This window comes from Mastomys coucha, unplaced genomic scaffold (assembly GCF_008632895.1).
Source record: "Mastomys coucha isolate ucsf_1 unplaced genomic scaffold, UCSF_Mcou_1 pScaffold3, whole genome shotgun sequence".
Taxonomy (NCBI): domain Eukaryota; kingdom Metazoa; phylum Chordata; class Mammalia; order Rodentia; family Muridae; genus Mastomys; species Mastomys coucha.
In genome coordinates this window covers 42,982,422-43,000,836 of record NW_022196909.1, presented here as the reverse complement: position 1 = coordinate 43,000,836, position 18,415 = coordinate 42,982,422, and the positions used below count along the sequence as shown (strand labels likewise).

The following is an 18,415-nucleotide window of genomic DNA, read 5'->3' as shown; positions in this document are numbered from 1 at the left end:
TGCCCCAGTGCCCGCACCAGCATGCTCCCCAACAGTCAGGTCATGCTCAGGCATTCATTCCATGTGCACACTGAATCCTATTTCCAAAAACTCCCATAGACCTGCTTTACTTGCAACCAGAATTTAGTTCAAAGTAAGATTTGATTTTGCGACAATCACAATCCCCAGCGGCTTCAAAGCAGGGCCAGCTATAGGTGACCAGCCCTGAAGATGGTGGGACACAGGGGAGCATTCTGGGAGCCAAGGAGGGCTGATGCCGATGGAAACGACGGATGTGGTGGTTCATTCGAGTAAAACCAACTAATCAATCAACCAACCAACCAATCAACCAGCCAACCAACCAACCAACCAAAGCCCCCCCCAAACCAGAAAGGACAGTGGGACGTTGGCGTGCCAGCGGTTGCACACGGAGTTGTATGGGGTGGGTGGAACACTTCCGATCTTGCCTTGCACCCTTGGCAAGTCTGTGTTAACAAGCAAGCAGGGACTCAGCTTGGCACTGCACGGCTCAGATGCAAAAACCGACCCAAGGCATCCTGCAGAGGCCGGAAAGGACGGGGGCGCACGGGTAGAAGCGAGGATGAAGGTCAGGGAGCACCCGCAGGTGCGAGGCCGGGGATCAGCCAGTTTAGACTGGTCTGAGGAGGCCAAGGATCACCAAGGTGGGGTCACGGAGCACAGGCCACGTGCGCCGCCTTCTGTCCCCTCGCAGCTGCCTGAGAAGCGCCTGACAGCTCCAGCGGCCCCGCCCCGTCCGCCCCGTCCCGCCCCGCCCCCGGCCTTTTCCGTAGGAGGGCACGGGGCTGCGAGGCCCGCCCCTTTAAGTCGCGCGCCCCGGAAGTGGTCACGCGGCGGCGCCGGGGCCGGAAGTGGACGCGGCCGGCGGCGGCGGGCGGCCGGCTAGGAGCTGCCGGGGGCCGGCGGCGAGGAGGCGCGGGCTCAGCGGGCCCCGCGCTGCCTCGGGTGCCCATGGGGGGCGGGGGGCCGGGCCGGTGACGCCGGACGCCCATGGACGCCCCTGAGGAGCCACAGCCACCGGTGGTCTACACCATGGAGAACAAGCCCATCGTCACCTGTAAGTGCGGCCGGGCGGGCGGGCGGCCGGGGGGCGCGGCCGGGCTGGGCAGCTCCCACCTACGCGGACACGGCCGACCTCCGACCTTTCCGCGGGTGACCTCCGACCCGCTGTGCAGCCGGCGCCGAGCTTTGAGGTCCTGCCCTGGGTGGTCCGGAGCAGCTCGCCGGGTGCTGTCAGAGCTGCTCGGGATCGGGCCGGCCTTCCCGGTGGGTCGCCTCTTCTGCGCGCTGACCGCAGCAGTCCGGTGGGCAGGCCCGGCTCTCCGCAGAGCGCAGGTGCTCTTCCTCTAGTGACAATCCAGCCAGGGTGGCAGGTGGCCGGCCAAGCCGCTTAGGAAGGAAACCCCAGCTCGGTCTGGTCTATCGATTCCCGTGCCTATAGGCACTTTCCAGAGCTGCTCCACCAGCGAGTTCCCGCTCGGACATCCCCCTTCCGCACTTGTTCCTTCTCCCACTGAATGCACACGCACAAAGATTGTGTTCTCTGCTACAGAAAAAGGAAATCCTCATTTTAAAAGCATAATTCCAGAACGGAGCAGTTTTGCAAACTACGGGCGCATGGGAAGTGTGGACAAGTTGGTTGACATTTTGACAACCTTGCAATGCTGTCTACGGACAGGTGTGAGATTTGGCTGCTGGCAGTTCAGTATCTGCTTGACCTTATGAATTTACTTTTTTTTTTTTGTATTTCTAAACAGGAAGTACTATTTGCAAAACCTGCTGCTAGGCGCCTGGGTTCTCAAGGTCTCCAGCATACCCTACTCTGTTCTTTTCTTTGGGCCCTTGGATAAATGGGCTCCTCCCAGTTCCCTTCCTGTAAACTGCCTAGACATTTCATATTTAAAGACTTACATCACTTTATTGTTAGATTAACTTTCTCAGGGACGTGGATGTGTCTCCCATAAAGTTGAGAGATGTGCATAGTTCAGCAGGAGGTTTTTTTTTTTTTTTTTCTTCCCAGAATGCTAGGCAACTGAAAGCCTTGCCAAACTTCACCTGCAGGCAGGTGGACCGATGTGGCAGAGCTGGTCTGGAGGCTGCCCCACCCTGCCCAGTTACTCCTTGATCCCCTCAGGGAAGTCGCAACCTCGTTCATGTTTGGATTCAATGGGTTCCATCCAGACCCTGAGAACTTTCACCCCAGTAGGAATTCTGGATGAATACTTAACTACCTCTTGGGGCAGCCACTTACTCGACTGCATTTCCCAACCCTTAGCTTTGAACATTTTAACTTTCATAGACCTTTTGTCAGGACCCTTCTGAAGGTAAAGCTGCAAGCTGGGTGGCATCGGGCTGTGGCTAACAAGAAGGGATTAATTACTCTGTTAGGCAGTGCTTGGAAATGTGTGCTGTTTAGCTTCTTACCTTCCTGTGTGCAGGTCAGCTGCGCAGCGCCTTCCTGCAGGCCTGTTGGAGTTTGGGTGTTGAGGGATTCCCATGGCTTTGGGGTAGCATCGTAAAGTGAGCTGATTGTGTCCCCAGGTTGGAGGGTACAACTCTTCCCTGGTCTTTCAGGAAACAAAGTCATATTAGAGGAAAATAGAAGCAATCTTTAAAATAAGAGGCTTTTCTTTTTCTTTTTAATGACACTCAGGAAATCTGACTTAGTGTACACTCGATGACATTTTTATGTTTCTGGGGCTGCAGTTTTGGCAAGCACGCATCCTGGTTCCACCTCATTCCTTCTTTATCTTGTTATGTTTTGAAGGAGAAGCTAACAAATGCAGTTCCGAAATGTACCCAAAGGCCAGTTCATCCCTAACAACACGTCAGTACCCAAAGGCCAGATCATCCCTAACAACACGTCAGTACTGTGTACTGTGGTTCTCTTAGTGTTTGCTCCCCAAACGATCTGTTTCCATCTTATTCAAAAAATTCATACTTCAGATCTCCTTCAACACTCACCTAGCCAGTCTGAGTTCACTTTAAAAAGCAGAGCTCATGTTTATCATTGTGTGTGTGTGTGTGTGTGTGTGTGTGTGTTCGTATATGCTGTATGTGCAGGCATGTGCACCTGTGGAGCGCAGAAATCAGTCTCAGGAGTTGGTCCATCTGAGGTGTCTACCTGCTTTTTGTTGTTTGTTTGTTTGTTTGTGTCTTCATACAGTGTCTCTCCCTGGAACCCAGGCTTCACCAGTTAGGCTGGTCTGGCTGGCTAGTAAGCTCTAGAATACCTCCCCATTGCTAGGATGACCAGCCTGTCACCATGGCATGCTTGTCACGTGGGTTCTAGGGACCCAAACTTGGATCCTCATGCTTCCTGGGCAAGCGTTTTATGAACTGTCTTATCTTTTCCTCTGGACAGCTACTGGTGCTAGATCAGGGGCGTGAGAGGAACGGAAAGTTCTCAAAGGTTGGGGGAGACAGAATCGAGTCTTAGTGAAAAATGTTCCCGAGTTACTTGAATAATGTTTTGAGGCTGCATGGAAGTTTTAGTAGGTTTTTAACTATCATTGGAAGATTCTTAACATCCTGCCTTGCGGGCTGTGGTGGAGAGAGACTACCTCTGCTGAGAGGATCTGTGTGGTACAGGGTGCCAGCTGGGCAGCTGGGGAAGCCCGCTGCAGCGGCGTGGATGATGAATCACCTAGCCAGAATAATCTGATGCTTACCATAAAACTTACCGGTCATGAGAAAGGCTCAGAAAGACCTAAAACCAGAGGATCCTTTGGTTTACAGTTTAGGTTTTAGCTTAGTTCCCCTCTTTCCCTCAAAACCAGGCTGCTTTGTTTTAGGGGAAAAAAAAGACATGTTCCTGTTACTGTGCTCATTCAGTGGAGATAGTTGATGTCCTCTAGTCTATAGCTTTTGTCTGTGGCTAGCACATGTGGTCACCTTGGAGCAATGAAACATGGGAGAGATAATGGTCCTCTCCAGATGATTGACTTTTACCAGGGCACATCTAGTGCTATGAATTTTGAAAGGAGAAAGAAGACAGCAGAAACAAGCCAATCTGTATGCAGAGTTCTGTACCTGGCTAGAGTTGATTTTTCCCCTATAGATGAGAGTTTATAGATTTGGATTTCCTACCCAGTCTGAAAGTACAAAAATAAAGTGACCGTGAAGTGTGTTTTCTTAGAATTAGTAAATGTAAGTGCAGGTGGCAGTAGGTAGCGGCCAGTGACTGAGCAGTGGGAGGAGCCTGAAGAGATCCGCAGGCAAGCCAGGCAAGAAGAGGACATCTGAACTCACCTGCCCACCTCCCTAGGCTCTGACACTCGCCAGCAAGTGCTCAGCTCTGGAGCTGTCTATTCAGCCCTGACTTGACTTTTTCTGATAAGATGCCCAGTCTAGCCTTGAATTTGGCTCTTCTGCCTAAGCCTTTCAAATCCCTGAGATTACGGGACTGCTACAGCATCCCTGATCCAATTATGTGTACGTGTGCCATGTCAGCCCGTGCTGGTTAGGAGTACTTGTGTCTTCGGGGCCATTTGGGCATTTTTATTCTTGAGGACCTCAGTTATGAAATGAATAGTTAAGTTACAGGAGAGAATACATGCGAAAGAAGCTAAGAGGAGACCTCTAACCCTTTTCTGACTCAGTGCTTTGAATGTAACAGTTGTTTAAGGTACCTAGTTACTTCATTTAGTAAGCTCTTCGGTCTGCCCCAGCAGTCAGCTATACTGGGAGGGTTCTCTGCTGTCATATAGTATGCTCAGGTGGATGACATGGGTTAGTGTGACTGTGGAGGCTCCTGAGGCATCACAGACTGGTCTCCAGCAGCTTTGCTCTCAACTGCTGAGCTCTGTGCACACCTGCAGGTGAGGAAGCTGAAGCATCTTTCTGAGTCTCTTTCCGAGTGTCGCCTGTCCCACCTTTTCTTGCCTGCTGCACTCTAGCTGTACCCTCTTTGTGTCTGCTCCCATCACAAGCTGTCAGTCTACTCAGAGGACTCAAGTAATTTGTTTTTAAGTTATAGGTTGATGACTTTAACTCCTCATGGCCCCCTTATGTTTGATTCAGTCTCAGCGAATATTGTTTTATTGTGTTTGAAATACATCTAGGATTCAGTCACTTTTCCCACCTTTATGATGGCCCCACATCACAGGCCTTTCTTTATTTTTTAAAAAAATTTATTTATTTTATGTATATGAGTACACTGTAGCTGTCTTAAAACACACCAGAATAGGGCATCGGACCCATTATAGATAGCTGTGAGCCACCATGTGGTTGCTGGGAATTGAACTCAGGACCTTTGGAAGAACAGCCAGTGTTCTTAATCGCTGAGCCATCTCTCCAGGCCCATAGACTTTTCTTTTTGTCTGTGGGATTCCTGCAGTGGTCTCCAGAGAAGTCATAACACACACTTCTCAGCTCAGGCACCTTTACTGGCTCACTTCCTCCTCAGAATAACTTTCCCATGGCTAGGATGGCTCAGTGGAACATGCTTGCTTAGCATGTGCAAGGCCCTGAGCTCTGTCATAGCACCATCCAAACCAAGACAGAGGAACCTTCAGAAGCCTCCCAGACTAGCCTCTGAGTCTGCCTGGAGCTGTAGAGCCTGTACTGCTCCTGGCCTAGTGGTCTCTGCCCTCTGCCGCCCTCTTCTCCCAACTTCTGATATCTGCTCAAATGTCACTGAACCCCGGGCCTACTCTGCCTCCCACACCCCACTTGTGTTTGGAATCCCGCTGACTCTACCCATTTTTCTTGGCTCATAGCTCCTAACATAAATATTTGTTTTTGTCTTTGCTTATTGTTTCTCTTCACTTGAGATCCGGGCTAGAGTGTAACGCTTCATGATGAGGGGACTTGATCTGTGGTTCACCGTTGTGTTCTTGGCACCTTGAGTAGCGCTTGGCAAGTACTGGGTGCTGAGTCTGTTTATGGAGTAGATTAAGTGAGTACGCATTCTCTCAGGGAGCATCCTGCCGGGTGTGTCTTAGCGCTTCCATGAGGCAGAACCTCTAATGCCATTGCATTCTTTCTCTTCTGTACACCAAGTGCTGGGTGGAAACGCCTGGGGACTACCTGCCTTGTTCTTAGGTAAACTGAACTTGTGCATTTTGTTTGAAATTTTAACCAGGCGAATACATGTTTATCCAGTAAAGCAAACCTAGCCGTTGAGCTGGGGTGTTTGGAGAGACCTTGGCAATGTGTTTGGGTACATTTTTTTTTTTTTTTACTACAAGTCAGAGCACATTTAACATCACAACTAAACCAAGGCCTGCTGTCCTGGGCTTGGCCTTGTGCTGTGAGACCCACCTGGCATTTAGAAGAGGCCTCAGAGCTGTCATTGTAATTCCAGTAATCTGCAAGATCATATCACACCGTTTCTGTGTTTGGTGTCCTTAATAGACGTAGTACATTGCTTGCTCCTGCTGTCAGCGCTCCGTCCCATCAGTGGCTGGACAGAGTGCCCACTGTATGACCACCAGTCTGTCCCTCACTTGTCTTCTCAGTAGTTGGTGGACGTTTAGGTTATTTCTACATTTGGCTCTTATAATTCTGCCACATGTCTTTGTGTGGACATTTTTATTTCATAGAGGATTCTAGGAGAATGGCTGTGTCACATGGCGAGCTTATGTTTAGCTTTTTAGGAAAGTGCCAACTCTTCCCAAAGTGGTTATACTATTTAACATCCTTGGCAGCATGTGGCTTCCCACGTCCGCACTGACGGCCTGTTGTCTGCCTTTCTCGCCGTAGTGGAAGATTCCTCTATCTTGTTTGTCCTGAGACAGTCTCACTCTTGCTGTGTAGCCCAGGTTGGCCTGTAACTGGAGAGCTTCCTGATTCAGTCTCCAGATGACAAGTGCCCTACATGCAGCCCTTGGGGAAATGTTTATTAAAATGTTTTGTTCATTTTAATTTGTGTTACTGAGTTGCAAAACTCTATTTTCCAGATACTGTGTCTTGTTATCAGTTTCATATTTGAAGTTATTTTCTCTTAAATGTCTTATTTCTCCCTTGCCCGTGTGTGTGTGTGTGTGTGTGTGTGTGTGTGTGTGCGCGTGCGTGCGTGAGAGAGAGACAGACAGACAGAGAGATAGAGACAGAGAGACAGAGACAGAGACAGAGACAGGGGGAAGGAGAGGGAGAGGGAGGGAGAGAGAGATTATGTATGTGTAAAGGAAAGAGATGGATGTTGGTGTTGGGTGTCTTCTGAACCTTATCTTTTGAGAGAGGGTCTCTTACAGAACCTGGTACTCAACTGATTGGCAACAGAGACCAACTGACAGATGTGTTCAGGGGCTCTTTTCTGTCTGTTCCCTGCCACCCACTGTCCTGCAGTGCTAGAATTACTGACACACCGCAGCCACCCACAGCCACCTTTGACCCTGCCCAGCCTTGCAAGGCAGGCACTTTACCCACTAACCATCTCTCTAACTCCTTTTCTCTTTTCTTTTCTTTAGCATGGTGGTTCTCAACCTTCCTAATGCTGCAACCCTTTAATACACTTCCTCATGTTGTGCTGACCCCCAACCATAAAAATATTTCATTGCTATTTCAGAACTGTAATTTTGCTACTGTTATGGATCATGATGTAAATATCTGATATACAGGGTATCTGATATGTCACCCCTGTGGAAAGGTCATTTGACTCCTGAAGGAGTCGAGACCCTCAGATTGAGAAGCACTGACTTAGCACACAGCAAAGAGCGGTGGTGGATGAGGGACAGCCTGTGAGGCACGAGCACTGAGGAGTCCTTGCTCAATGAGAGTGGATGGCATTTCAGTGGGGCCACAGTTTCCTGGTGTGTAATTCCTGCATGTCAACGAGGACAGTCCTGATTGGTTAGTGTCCGGTTAGGGGTTAACTAGCAGGTATGCAATCTCCCTCAGGCAGCTGGAGCAGCTCTGTGGTGTGGGGCTGGTGAACTGTTCTCTCTTCCTCAGTTAGGGTGGGATGAGCTGTGTACCAGGCTTACACTGGGGGCACAGTTCTCTCATTCACAGCCTTTCTTCACATTGCCACCCTCTGCCCTAGTAGAGCCATGAACCCAGTCTTGGGGGATTGGTTGGGAGTCTCTTCCGTAGTAGCTTCTTGGGGCTGTGCAAAGGGGCTGCATGCCTGGCCCTGTCTTAGCTGATGACTCTGGCAGGAGTTCCTGGCAGGCCATGAAAAGAGAGCCATACTTGGAGCAGTTTTGGTAGAAGGTCTGCATTGTCTAGTCCAGGAGGCTCATGGGAAGTCGGGCTCCCAGTGCCAGGGGGTGGACATTGTCAGAGTGTCACATGGGCTAGAACTGTTGAACCCTGGAAGACACGAGCCTGACAAGAGTTTAAAACCCAGGAGTCCTGAGCAGCTCTGACTATGGAAGGATGAAGAGCAAGGTGCACGTTTGTGTCTGGTCGGTGAGGAAGTGGACAGGGGCTTGGGTTCCACAAAGGTGTATGTTAGATCCTCAGGATCTAAGCATGCTACGAAGGAAAAAAGGAATACTGAGCTATGCAATTGTTCAGTGGGATCCAGAAAGGCTGCCTCCAAAGGGGTCAGGGTGTTCTAATGTTGCGACCTGTGCGAGAAGGGTTTGTAGAAGGGATTGAGCTCAGGGGAGCCAGTTTCTCTCAAGGGAGCTACGGCCTCTTTTGAAGATAAAGTGCAGGTCTTTAGTTGATTACCACTTGGATGGGGCACTCTTGCATCTCCTGTGCTTTGTGGGAAATGGATTTTATCCTGCACAGATGAACAGAGCACTAATGACTCTAGCTCTTTACACTGGCTAAAGTGGCCATCTGAAATGCCTTTGTGAGTCTTTAGAAGCTGCAGCCTCTGGCTGACCCTGGTCAGGATGAGAGTCTTGGCAGTACTTGTGGAGATTGCTTTGGGAAATTGCTGGTTACTTTACTCTTTGTCATGCTCCCCAGAGGGGGGTGGTTTAAGACCAAGTTGTTGGTGGCCCTACATTAACCTCCTTGTTGTGGTCACTCAAGACTCCTTAGGACTCACTCAGAGACTTAGGAGGAGTCCCTTGGCTCTTTTTAATCACTCATGACATCTAAGATGGGTCAGGGGTCTTACATGGCTTCCCTTGGAAGCAATGGGGACCTTTCCCTCTGGAGGGGCCCTCTGTGTAGAGGTGCGCTGCACTGCAGCCAGCCTCTGTCTCTCCAGTCCTCTCAGATCAAGGTGACAATAACTTAGCAGAGCTAGCCCCTTTTCTAGGGCTGCAAAGACTGCTCAGTGGTTAAGAGACAACCCAGGACCCAGGTTGGGCAGTTCATAAGTACCTATAACTCTATCTCTGGAGTCCCAACACCCTCTTCTGGATTCTGTAGGCACACACACACACACACACACACACACACATACACACACGCGCGCGCACGCGCAGATAAAAATAAATCTTAGAAGATGTGAATTTTTAAAAACATAGCTACAAAAATTGTACTTAAAGCATTTTTTTTAAAAAAACTATGAGATAGTGAATTTTAACTTGCTATATCTTTCTGAGACACACTCTTGCTATGTGGCCTAGGCTGACTTCCAACTCGTGATCCTCCAGCCTCTGTCTCTGAGTGCTGAGCTAATAAAAGTCGCACACCACCATACCTGGCCTCCTCTGTGTCTCAACTGTCAAAGGACTGTTTGAATTGGTGTTCAAATAAAGGGTTTTAAAAAATTTTGTTTTATTTTATGTGTACTTTATGTATATTATTTGCCTGGGTATATGTCTGTGTCCTGCATGTGTGCAGTGCAGCAGAGGCCAGAAGCAGATATCAGATCTCCCACAACTGGAGTTTCAGAGGTTGTTAGCACCTCATAGGTGCTGAGATCTGACCCTGGGTCCTGTGGAAGAACAAACTGCTTTTAAGTGCCAAGCCTGTTCCAGGCTCCAAATGAAGTTTTTAAGGGAGCTGATTCTCTTAGAACCTCTGCTCCCTGGTTTTGCCTTCTGGTTTTTGCAGCTCTATCTCAGCCATCCCTTAAAGTTCTCACTCTCAGGTCAGCCTGAGCGAGGAGCTCAACACTGTATTCCTTTGTGTGTAGCTTTTGCAAGACTGCCTCATTACCAGCGCACTCCTCCTTCAGCAGGCATGTAACATCCTATTGTCTCTCCCTACCTCCTCAAGGTTGCAAAATGGGAAGATTCTAATTTGAACACTTTCCTCATTGTATTAGTAGGAATATTTAAGTTAAAAGCATTTATACATACATATTTCTAGTGCTTGGCACGCTTGGCTCTTCCCTTTCACAGAGCTGTCTTCAGAATGGCTCACTGTTCTCTTTAGTGACAGCTCTCCCCGTGTCATATGCATCTTTGGTGTGCTTGGCCACTTGCTGCCACTGCATTAAAGAGTGCACTTTTATCTCAGTTTCGGAGGCAAGAAGCTCTGCTAGGTTCTTGACTGTTGAGCTCTCTGTTCCCTGCCTCTGATCTACAGTCACCATCATCCAAAGGAGCCCTGCTGCCTTTCAAGAGGAGTGGAGACTACAGACTTACCTTGATGTGGACGTTTGTCACCAGGCTTCTTCAGTGGGGCCTTTTTTATTTTAAAGATGGTGTTAGTTAGAATTCAAGACTGCAAGGCTTTATTTACTCAACTATTCTATCTCCTATACTTTCTTTTTTTCTGGGAAAAAGCCCTGCGTCCGTGACACTGTCTGTAATGGAGTATACGGAGGCACAGACATCATTGACATTAGATCAGCCTGCAGCCAGCTAGCTGTTACAATGTGTGCAACAATGCATGTGGGTTCTATGCAAGAATTGTGCCACCTCAGATAAGGGACTTTAGTATTGGCAAGGGTTGGTGTCCACTGGGGTTCTGGGACAAGTCTCTTAGATGTAAGGGACAACTGAATTCTACCTTCTCTCTTAGCATCTCCTTTACCTAAGCATCCCATTGCAACTTAAAAAAAAAAAGCTTATCCCTTTATTGGAAATAACATGTTTGACAGAATGGCTCGCTGTGTAAAGGTATCTGCTTAAGTTTGATCCCTCAGGCCCAGATAATGGAAGAAGAGAACCAACTCCTGCAAACTGACCTCTGACCTTCACATGCACACCATGGCTCATGTGCTGTCGTCGTCTCCCCAGTAAATTTTTAAAAATTAATTTAAACATTTTAAAAAACAATGTGAACATTCTGTATTTTCCACTCTTGGGTGAGAGATTGCTGACTCCACTGGTTTCTGTAACTCTCTTCTCCCACATTGTGCCTTTTGCTGCTCTGTGCTGAGCTGTACCTGGAGTATGGGCCCAGTCTGAGGAGACCAATGTGCTCATGGTCCTGTTCCTTCTCTGGGTGAGATTTGTGATAAAGCCCATGAGAAGTGTGGAGCCATGTCAGGTGCTATGTAACGTTGCTGGACTTGCCAGATTATTCTTTCTTCCTTGCTCAGTTTTGAAGCTGCAGTTAGACCCCATTGAAAAGGTGGCTTTTGAACAAAGCCTTTAGGGTGAGGAGGAAAGAACAGGGGAGAGGAAGTCAGGAACTGGCCCAGAGCTGGCAGGGCTCTTCTTAACATTCAGGATCCACCCAGGCAGTCACAGAGCTCCTGTCTGCTCTGACAGAAACCTACAAGCTGGAGCCATCCAGGTGGCTCCTCAGCTGTAGGCACTTACTGTGTAAGCCTGATGACCCGAGTTCAAGTTCCAGGAGCCATGAGGGATAGGCAGCACAGGGGAGCTTCCTGGAGACCTTTCTCCTAAGACAAGTCTCCAGGTCCAAATGCTGCTCCTGAAGAGGGTGGGGCCGGACCCTTTGGACTCTTCCAGCTGCTTGGCCTTGGCCTGCTGGGAAGCACCCTCCACCTCCACCTTAGTTCTTGTCTGTACAGTGGCCCTCCTTCACAGGCTAACATGAGGTCAGGAATGCTAGGGCAGAACCCTACTAAAGGGGAATAGTTTTCTTACCAAAGAGCCCAGAAACTCCTCGCCCCTTCCACAATGGGAAGTCGCAGAACAAAGAGGATTGGGAACCCTCAGCAGGCTGTACCTCTGTTCTTGGGCTTTGGGCCACAGAGCTGTGACATGTGCTGTCTGCTGCCTGTGAACTAGTCCAGAGTGTTCTGTCACCTGAGTGTGTCACCTCTGAGGTGACCTAGTGTGTCAGATGATACTTTTGCATATTACAAGTGTGTGGTCTGTACCACTAAATCAGGACACAGGTAAAGGCTAGTCCATTACAGAATGAAGGAAGGGTTGTTACTGTCTGTCCGAGCTGCGCTTTTTTTTCTGTGCAGTGGTTTCCTGTGGAGAGCAGCTTGGGGTTTCTTAGTGAACTGATTTCTCAGATGACTAACAAGTAATGAGCAGGATGAAAAGCAGAGCAGACTTGAGATGGCATCTGCCAGGCCGTGTGTGTGTGTGTGTGTGTGTGTGTGTGTGTGTGTGTGAGTGTGTGTGAGTGTGTGTGAGTGTGTGTGAGTGTGTGTGTGTCTGTGTGTGTGTGTGAGTGTGTGTGTGTGTGAGTGTGTGTGTGTGAGTGTGTGTGTGTGCGCGCGTGTGTGTGTGCGCGTGTGTGTGTGTGAGTGTGTGTGTGTGTGTGTGTGTGTGTGAGTGTGTGTGTGTGTGTGTGTGTGTTGACTTACCCTGCTGTCAGCATACCCTCTGACTGGTCCTGCTGGGGACATGTCCTTTCCCTTTCCTGTCTAGTGCACAGGCACAGGAAGGACAAGTGCAGGTGCAGCAGGAAGGACTAGTCAGGACCAGGCAGGCAGCTTTCCAGCACCATGCTAGCCACCATTTCCTGGTGCCCAGATACAGCATTTCTCTCCCCGGAGATCTGACACTGCAGGATAATCTTCAGGAGCTGTTTTCAGCTCCTGCTGGCAAAATGAGCAACTGTGCTAATGACTCACATTCATTCCCAGTCTCCTCTCTACAATCGGTCAAGGCAGGCAGGAGACTGCATTCACTGAAAGAGGACCCTGGGGCTAACAGGCTAGCTGTCTGTAGGAAACATTCCCTTTTTAGTTTATGTATGTTATGGTCATGTGCCATTTCAGGAGAGCCAAGTAGACTTTAGAGTTCTGTTAAAGTCAGGGTGCAAGCTGAATGACAAGGTGAACAGCAGCCTGCAGTCAGATATAAGTCTTCCCAGGCCAGCTTTGCTCCCACCTGGTTACCTCTAACTGCTCCAGAGTCAGGCTCACAGGCTAAGCACCCAGTCTGAGTGGGGCTCCTGTGCATTTCCTTCTCTTTACTGAGGTCACTCTTCGTGCATTCAGTGCTGTTAGTTCTGAGTGACTGTTGGGGCAAAACTCCTCAGGCTTCCTTCCTGTATGGAGCCTCTGGCTTCTTTGTGGTATTAGAAAGTAGTAGGCTGGGCTGAGCTGCTTCCGAGGCAGACTCTGGGAGAGCCCTGGACCTTTGCGGAGGCTCTGTGAAGAGCCCCAGTTCAGCCATGCAGGCTGAGTGCTCGGGTTCCTGAAACTGGTCACTTATTTTAAGGTAATATTGCCTAAGAACATCAACATCTTAAACTATAAAGTATATTTTGCCTGTATTTATCTTAAAGCTACATAACTGGTTTTTCTTTGTTGCCATGTAGGTGCTGGAGATCAGAATTTATTTACCTCCATTTACCCGACACTTTCCCAGCAGCTTCCAAGAGAGCCAATGGAGTGGAGAAGGTACGGACTGTTGGCTGAGTGATTGAATCGGTGCTCACATAGTAGGGCCTCTGTTCTGGAGTGCAGACTAATGAACAGCAGCCTCCCCTAGCCTATGGGTCTTTATTTTTAAGGCTGTTTCATTTTTGTGTTTGCGGTGCTGGGGATTGAATCCAGGGCTCCACTTTCCTAGCCTCATCATGATTTTTTTTTTCTTTTGAGATAGAATCCTATTATAGTTCATGCTGGACTTGAACTTGCTATGTAACCAAGGCTGGCCTCAAACTTACATTGCTTCTGCCTCCATTTGATTGGTACACTAGGGCTACAGGCTAGGCCACCACTCCTGACTCTTGATTCTGTGTGTGTGCGTGTGTACATGTATGTACATACATACGTACGTACTAGGTACCACACCTGCACCTAGAGTCTTGCATATAGTGGACATGCATTCCTCTGCTGAGCTAAATTCCCAGCCCTATTTTTACCTTATATTTTTAAGCAGCATCTCACAGAGTTTCCTAGGATAATCTTGAACTTGTATTGCAACCTAGACAGGCCTTACGATCCTCTTGTTTTAGATACTTGAGTACTTTGAGATACCTGACCTATCTATCCCACTTGGCCTGGATGGAAATTGTTGCTGTTGTTTTAGACATTAGATGACAGGTTTTTGAGTTAGATTATGTCTAGTATATTTGTGCCTGAGAGTGATGTCTCATTTAGCCACTAATAATATAACAAATACTCAGTGGTGGAGAGTGCTCTTTGAGAAAAATTATTCAATATTGGAAAAGGCGCAGTGCTGTTAAAGAAAACAGTGGAGCAGATTGATATTGGGAAGGGGTGGCTCATCTCTGAAGAAATGATCTATAAAGGATGTCAGATAGGTATGTTACTAAACGTCCCTGAAGACACAAGACATATGTTCACAAAGCAAAAGAAAGATGATGGGGAAACCAAATAGCGAAACATGAGTTTATGTCTCCTGCTCCTGAGCCTCAGTCGGTGAGGATAAGGGACTAACCAGTGCAGCGTTCACAGGGCGGGGCTGCTAAAGAGCCGCACGGCCGAGGGAGTGACAGGAACAGACATTTATCTGATGTGTGGCTCTGGAGGCCAGGAAGTCTGAGACTGCTGATGGCTGCTGCTGAGGGTCCTGACTACATGAGCAGGAGCCTGCTCCCCAGTGCCAGCCTGAGCACTCCTGAAGTGGGCTACTTCACAGAAGGTTATCTCAGCACCATGAAGTATGGACTAAGTCTCCATGCAGGAACTTTGGAGGACTTGTAAGAGCAGCAGCAGAGAAAGAAGGAGGCAGCAGTAGCAGCTACAGAGGGTGGACAGAGTCTGGGGAAAGATGGACAGATGGGAAGCTTCCGAAACTCCCAGTGCAGACAGTCTATGACCGTGACAACGTGTGGAAATCGGAATGCAGCGCTGGGGAGGAGGCTGGGAGCGGCTAGACAAGGAGTGCTCATGCCTACAAGTCCCACCTCTGTACAGTGACAGGTGCTCCTGACCACCTCTGTGGAAGGCTGGTGGTCCCTTCTGTGCAGAGGTCTAGGGCCTGAAGTCTAGGCACATGAACAGGAGCCACCTCAGTCAGGGTTTTGTGCCCCTGGGCCTCGGGGCAGCTGTGTGGAGCCTGTTGGATTTGGTCAGAAGTCCTTCGTGAGAAGAAATGCCTGTGGACTGTTAGAAGACCAAAGCAGTAACAACCTCTCTGGGAGTAACTGAAGGAGGAGTCCCAGCAAAGCGTCAGCCTGAATAAAAGATTCGCATTTAATGTAGGTGTGATGTGTAGCTCGGAGGATTTCGAGATAAAATGAAATCAATAGCAGAATGGAAATCGTGAACTTTGAAGCCAGCAGAACAAAACAATGCAAAAAGGAAATGTGATTAATCTCACAGGCATGAGAGAACGTGCAGATAGGAAGCCCACACTATGCGTGTACGTACAGTCATGGTTAGTGTAGACAGTTTGCTAAACACCGAGAGTCATAGGAAAGACAGTTACAGAGAGAGAGCAGCAGGGGCTCTTATGTGCAAGAGCTGCAGGTGGCCATGGGGTCTGTGGTTGCTTTCTTGGGTTTAGGGGGGCCTTGTGCCACTCCTTCATTTGAGCTCTGCAAACAAAACTCTGTTGTTTTCCACCAAATTTTCAGTAGGTTACCAAAGCATTAGGGCTCTTGAGAGTGGGAATAGCTTTCTGTATTTTGACACTTGGGACATGTGTCTTCCCTTGTAGAGTGAGCCCAGGATAGGCTTCCCCGAAGGGTGTTGTTCTCACAAGTCCATGGCAGCCTTGTGTTCTTGAATAAATGAAAGGCCGTTTGGAGAGGGGCCTCGATGTGAGAGCTGTTTGTAATAATCCATGCAGGGTTTCTGGCCAGTTTTGATTCATAATTAGCCCTAGCATGAATGAATTCTCTGTTGTCACAGCCCTGTATTCCGCTCTGTTGTTCAGTTGCTTTCTTGGTGACTTTAAAACCTGTTTTAGGTCCTATGGCCGAGCTCCAAAAATGATTCACCTGGAATCCAACTTTGTTCAGTTCAAGGAGGAGCTGCTGCCCAAAGAAGGGAACAAAGCCCTGCTCACCTTCCCCTTCCTCCACATCTACTGGACGGAGTGCTGCGTAAGTACTGGCTGGGGGGGAATGCCTGCCGCAGGGGGAGCTCGAGCTCGTGAGCCAGTACGTGGGCCTGTGGTCTTTCTTGATGCTATGTGTTCTTGGTTCCAGGCAGGTGGTAGTGTCCCTGTTTCTGCTTCACCTAACTGTGGCTTTCCTGGGGAATCCCTGGGCATAGCATGGTTCTGGCCACGAGCCTTGGTAGCCATAGGGTTTAATCAGCTTGAAGTTGTTCACCTTGTGTTGTCATGACCTTCTTTCCCTCCCCAGGACCTCCTCTGCTCAGAGTAGGCCCCACTCTCTACTTGGCTTGCTATTGTGGCTCTCACTTGTGTTTTATAATTGTGTATTCATGAGGCCAGATAGGATTCTCCTGCCCATGAACTAAGGGGAAGTTCTGAGGGTTATTTCTTCCGCTTGAAGTAATAAAACAAGCGCTTGGCAGTGTGTGAAGTACGGAAATCATTTCCTCTGGGATTTTAGCCTGCTTTTGAGGCTACAGCAGTGTTTTATAACTCGAACAAGACAGGACTCTAGAGGCCTGGGCTGGTCACACTTGTACTTCACTCCTCGTATTGGTCCTTGGGAAGTCATAGGCGATGGGGGATGGGTGCAAGGTGTTGTCTACCAGGCAAGCTCACTAGAGACTGGGCATCCTCAGTGAGGATGGTCACACGGGGCATCTACCTGGCATGGCATGTCCCCAAGCTTGAAAAGGAAAGCTGATATATTATTAGCCACATACACATACAGTATAGACCTGATAGAACCCTGGGGGCCCTCCCTGAATTCAACACCCAGGTAGAGTGGGAAGCCTCCTCATAGGTAGGTGACCACACCAGACTTCCACGGACTGTTCTCTCCATAGCCCTCCATCCACAATCTCAGAGTTATTGTTGTCTTATTTAATATATATGTATTTGTATATAGTCATCCTAGAGATCAAATCCAGGACTTTGTATATGCTAGGCAAGTGTGTACTTGCAAGTGTATACTGAGATACTGGGATGCATTTTAGCCCAAGTACATTACTTTTCTTCTTTTCTTTTGAATTATGAGCGAGCTTTCATTCCATGTGTTTCATATTACTTTTCTGTGTGTAGGAAGCCTGCTGATTTATATTCATATTAACCTTGGTGAACTCTTTGATTGTATGTATTAGTGAGGGGGGGGTCCTTCTTCCTTTTCAGTTCATAACTGGTAGAGTTGTTTTCTCTGATGTTAAGATGTCATGGCCACCTCTGCCCTCGTCCTGACCTTCTTTGTGGGATGTTTTCTCCAGCAGTAAGGCTGGGGCACATGCTCACATGAAGCTAAGAGCATCCATTCCCATTTTTCTCAGGAGTTTATCCTAGGTGTGCCCTTTGATAGACATGTAACCACACAGTTTCCTCCATGTGTCTCAGAGTCAGGTTGTCCTGTGATGGCAGGACTGCAGTCCTAGCGTAGGTCCCTCTTGGTCAGGCCTGCTTTCTCAGCTTGGTACTGGAGAAACTCACTGTAGTCCTTGGGATTTTCTTCTCTGTTTACATAAAGTTGCTCTGTATCTTTCTTTTTGTGCTGTCTTTATGAGGGTTAAGTATTGATACCATCAATTTTTATTTTTATCTTATGTATTTGAGTGTTTTGCCTGCATATATGTATGTGTACCACAAGCATGCTTGGTGCCCACCAAGGCTGAAGAGTGGGCATTGGGTACCTTAGATCTTGAATTAAGGATGGCTCTGAGTTGCCATGTGTGTTCTGGGAAACCAACCTGGGTCTTATAGAGCAGCTTAACCTCTGAGCCATCTTTCTAGTCTCTCAGTATAATCTTTGAGTCATACAAAGAATTGGGAAATTTCCGTTTATTTCTCTTCCTGAAACCGTTTGGGTTGCATTGGCACTGCTAGCTGTACTCTGTGAGAGTGTTGGGTAACTGTCTTCCTTTGAGTGCTTCCTTGGAAACTTCCTGGATCCCTTCCAGGAAATTGGCCTGTTTTAGCCATTTGTTAATTTTGATAGACTGTGCTGCTAAGTAGTTCATTTTAGTTAAGTGTTAACATTGTTTTCATTGAACTGCACTCCGTGGCTGTTCTGACCTGGGCTCCTGCTCCTCAGGTCTTACCTTGTGTGTCTGTTTTCTTTCCTTGATTAGATTATTTTTGTCAGAAACCCACAATTTTAAATTTTTTTAATTACTTTTTTTTTTTTTTTTTTTTTT

At 48.3% G+C, this 18,415-nt stretch overlaps 1 protein-coding gene across 1 annotated transcript in view; it reads left to right on the top strand.

Moving 5' to 3' along the window:
• Window positions 1-933: 933 nt before the first annotated feature.
• Window positions 934-18,415, top strand: part of Trappc10 (trafficking protein particle complex 10) — a 66,173-nt gene continuing 48,691 nt past the window's right edge. Inside the window, exons 1-3 of the mRNA XM_031346815.1 lie at window positions 934-1,075; window positions 13,519-13,600; window positions 16,083-16,218. Of these exons, the coding sequence (XP_031202675.1) occupies window positions 1,009-1,075; window positions 13,519-13,600; window positions 16,083-16,218 (285 nt within the window). The 5' untranslated portion in view covers window positions 934-1,008. The remainder of the gene's footprint in view (window positions 1,076-13,518; window positions 13,601-16,082; window positions 16,219-18,415) is intronic.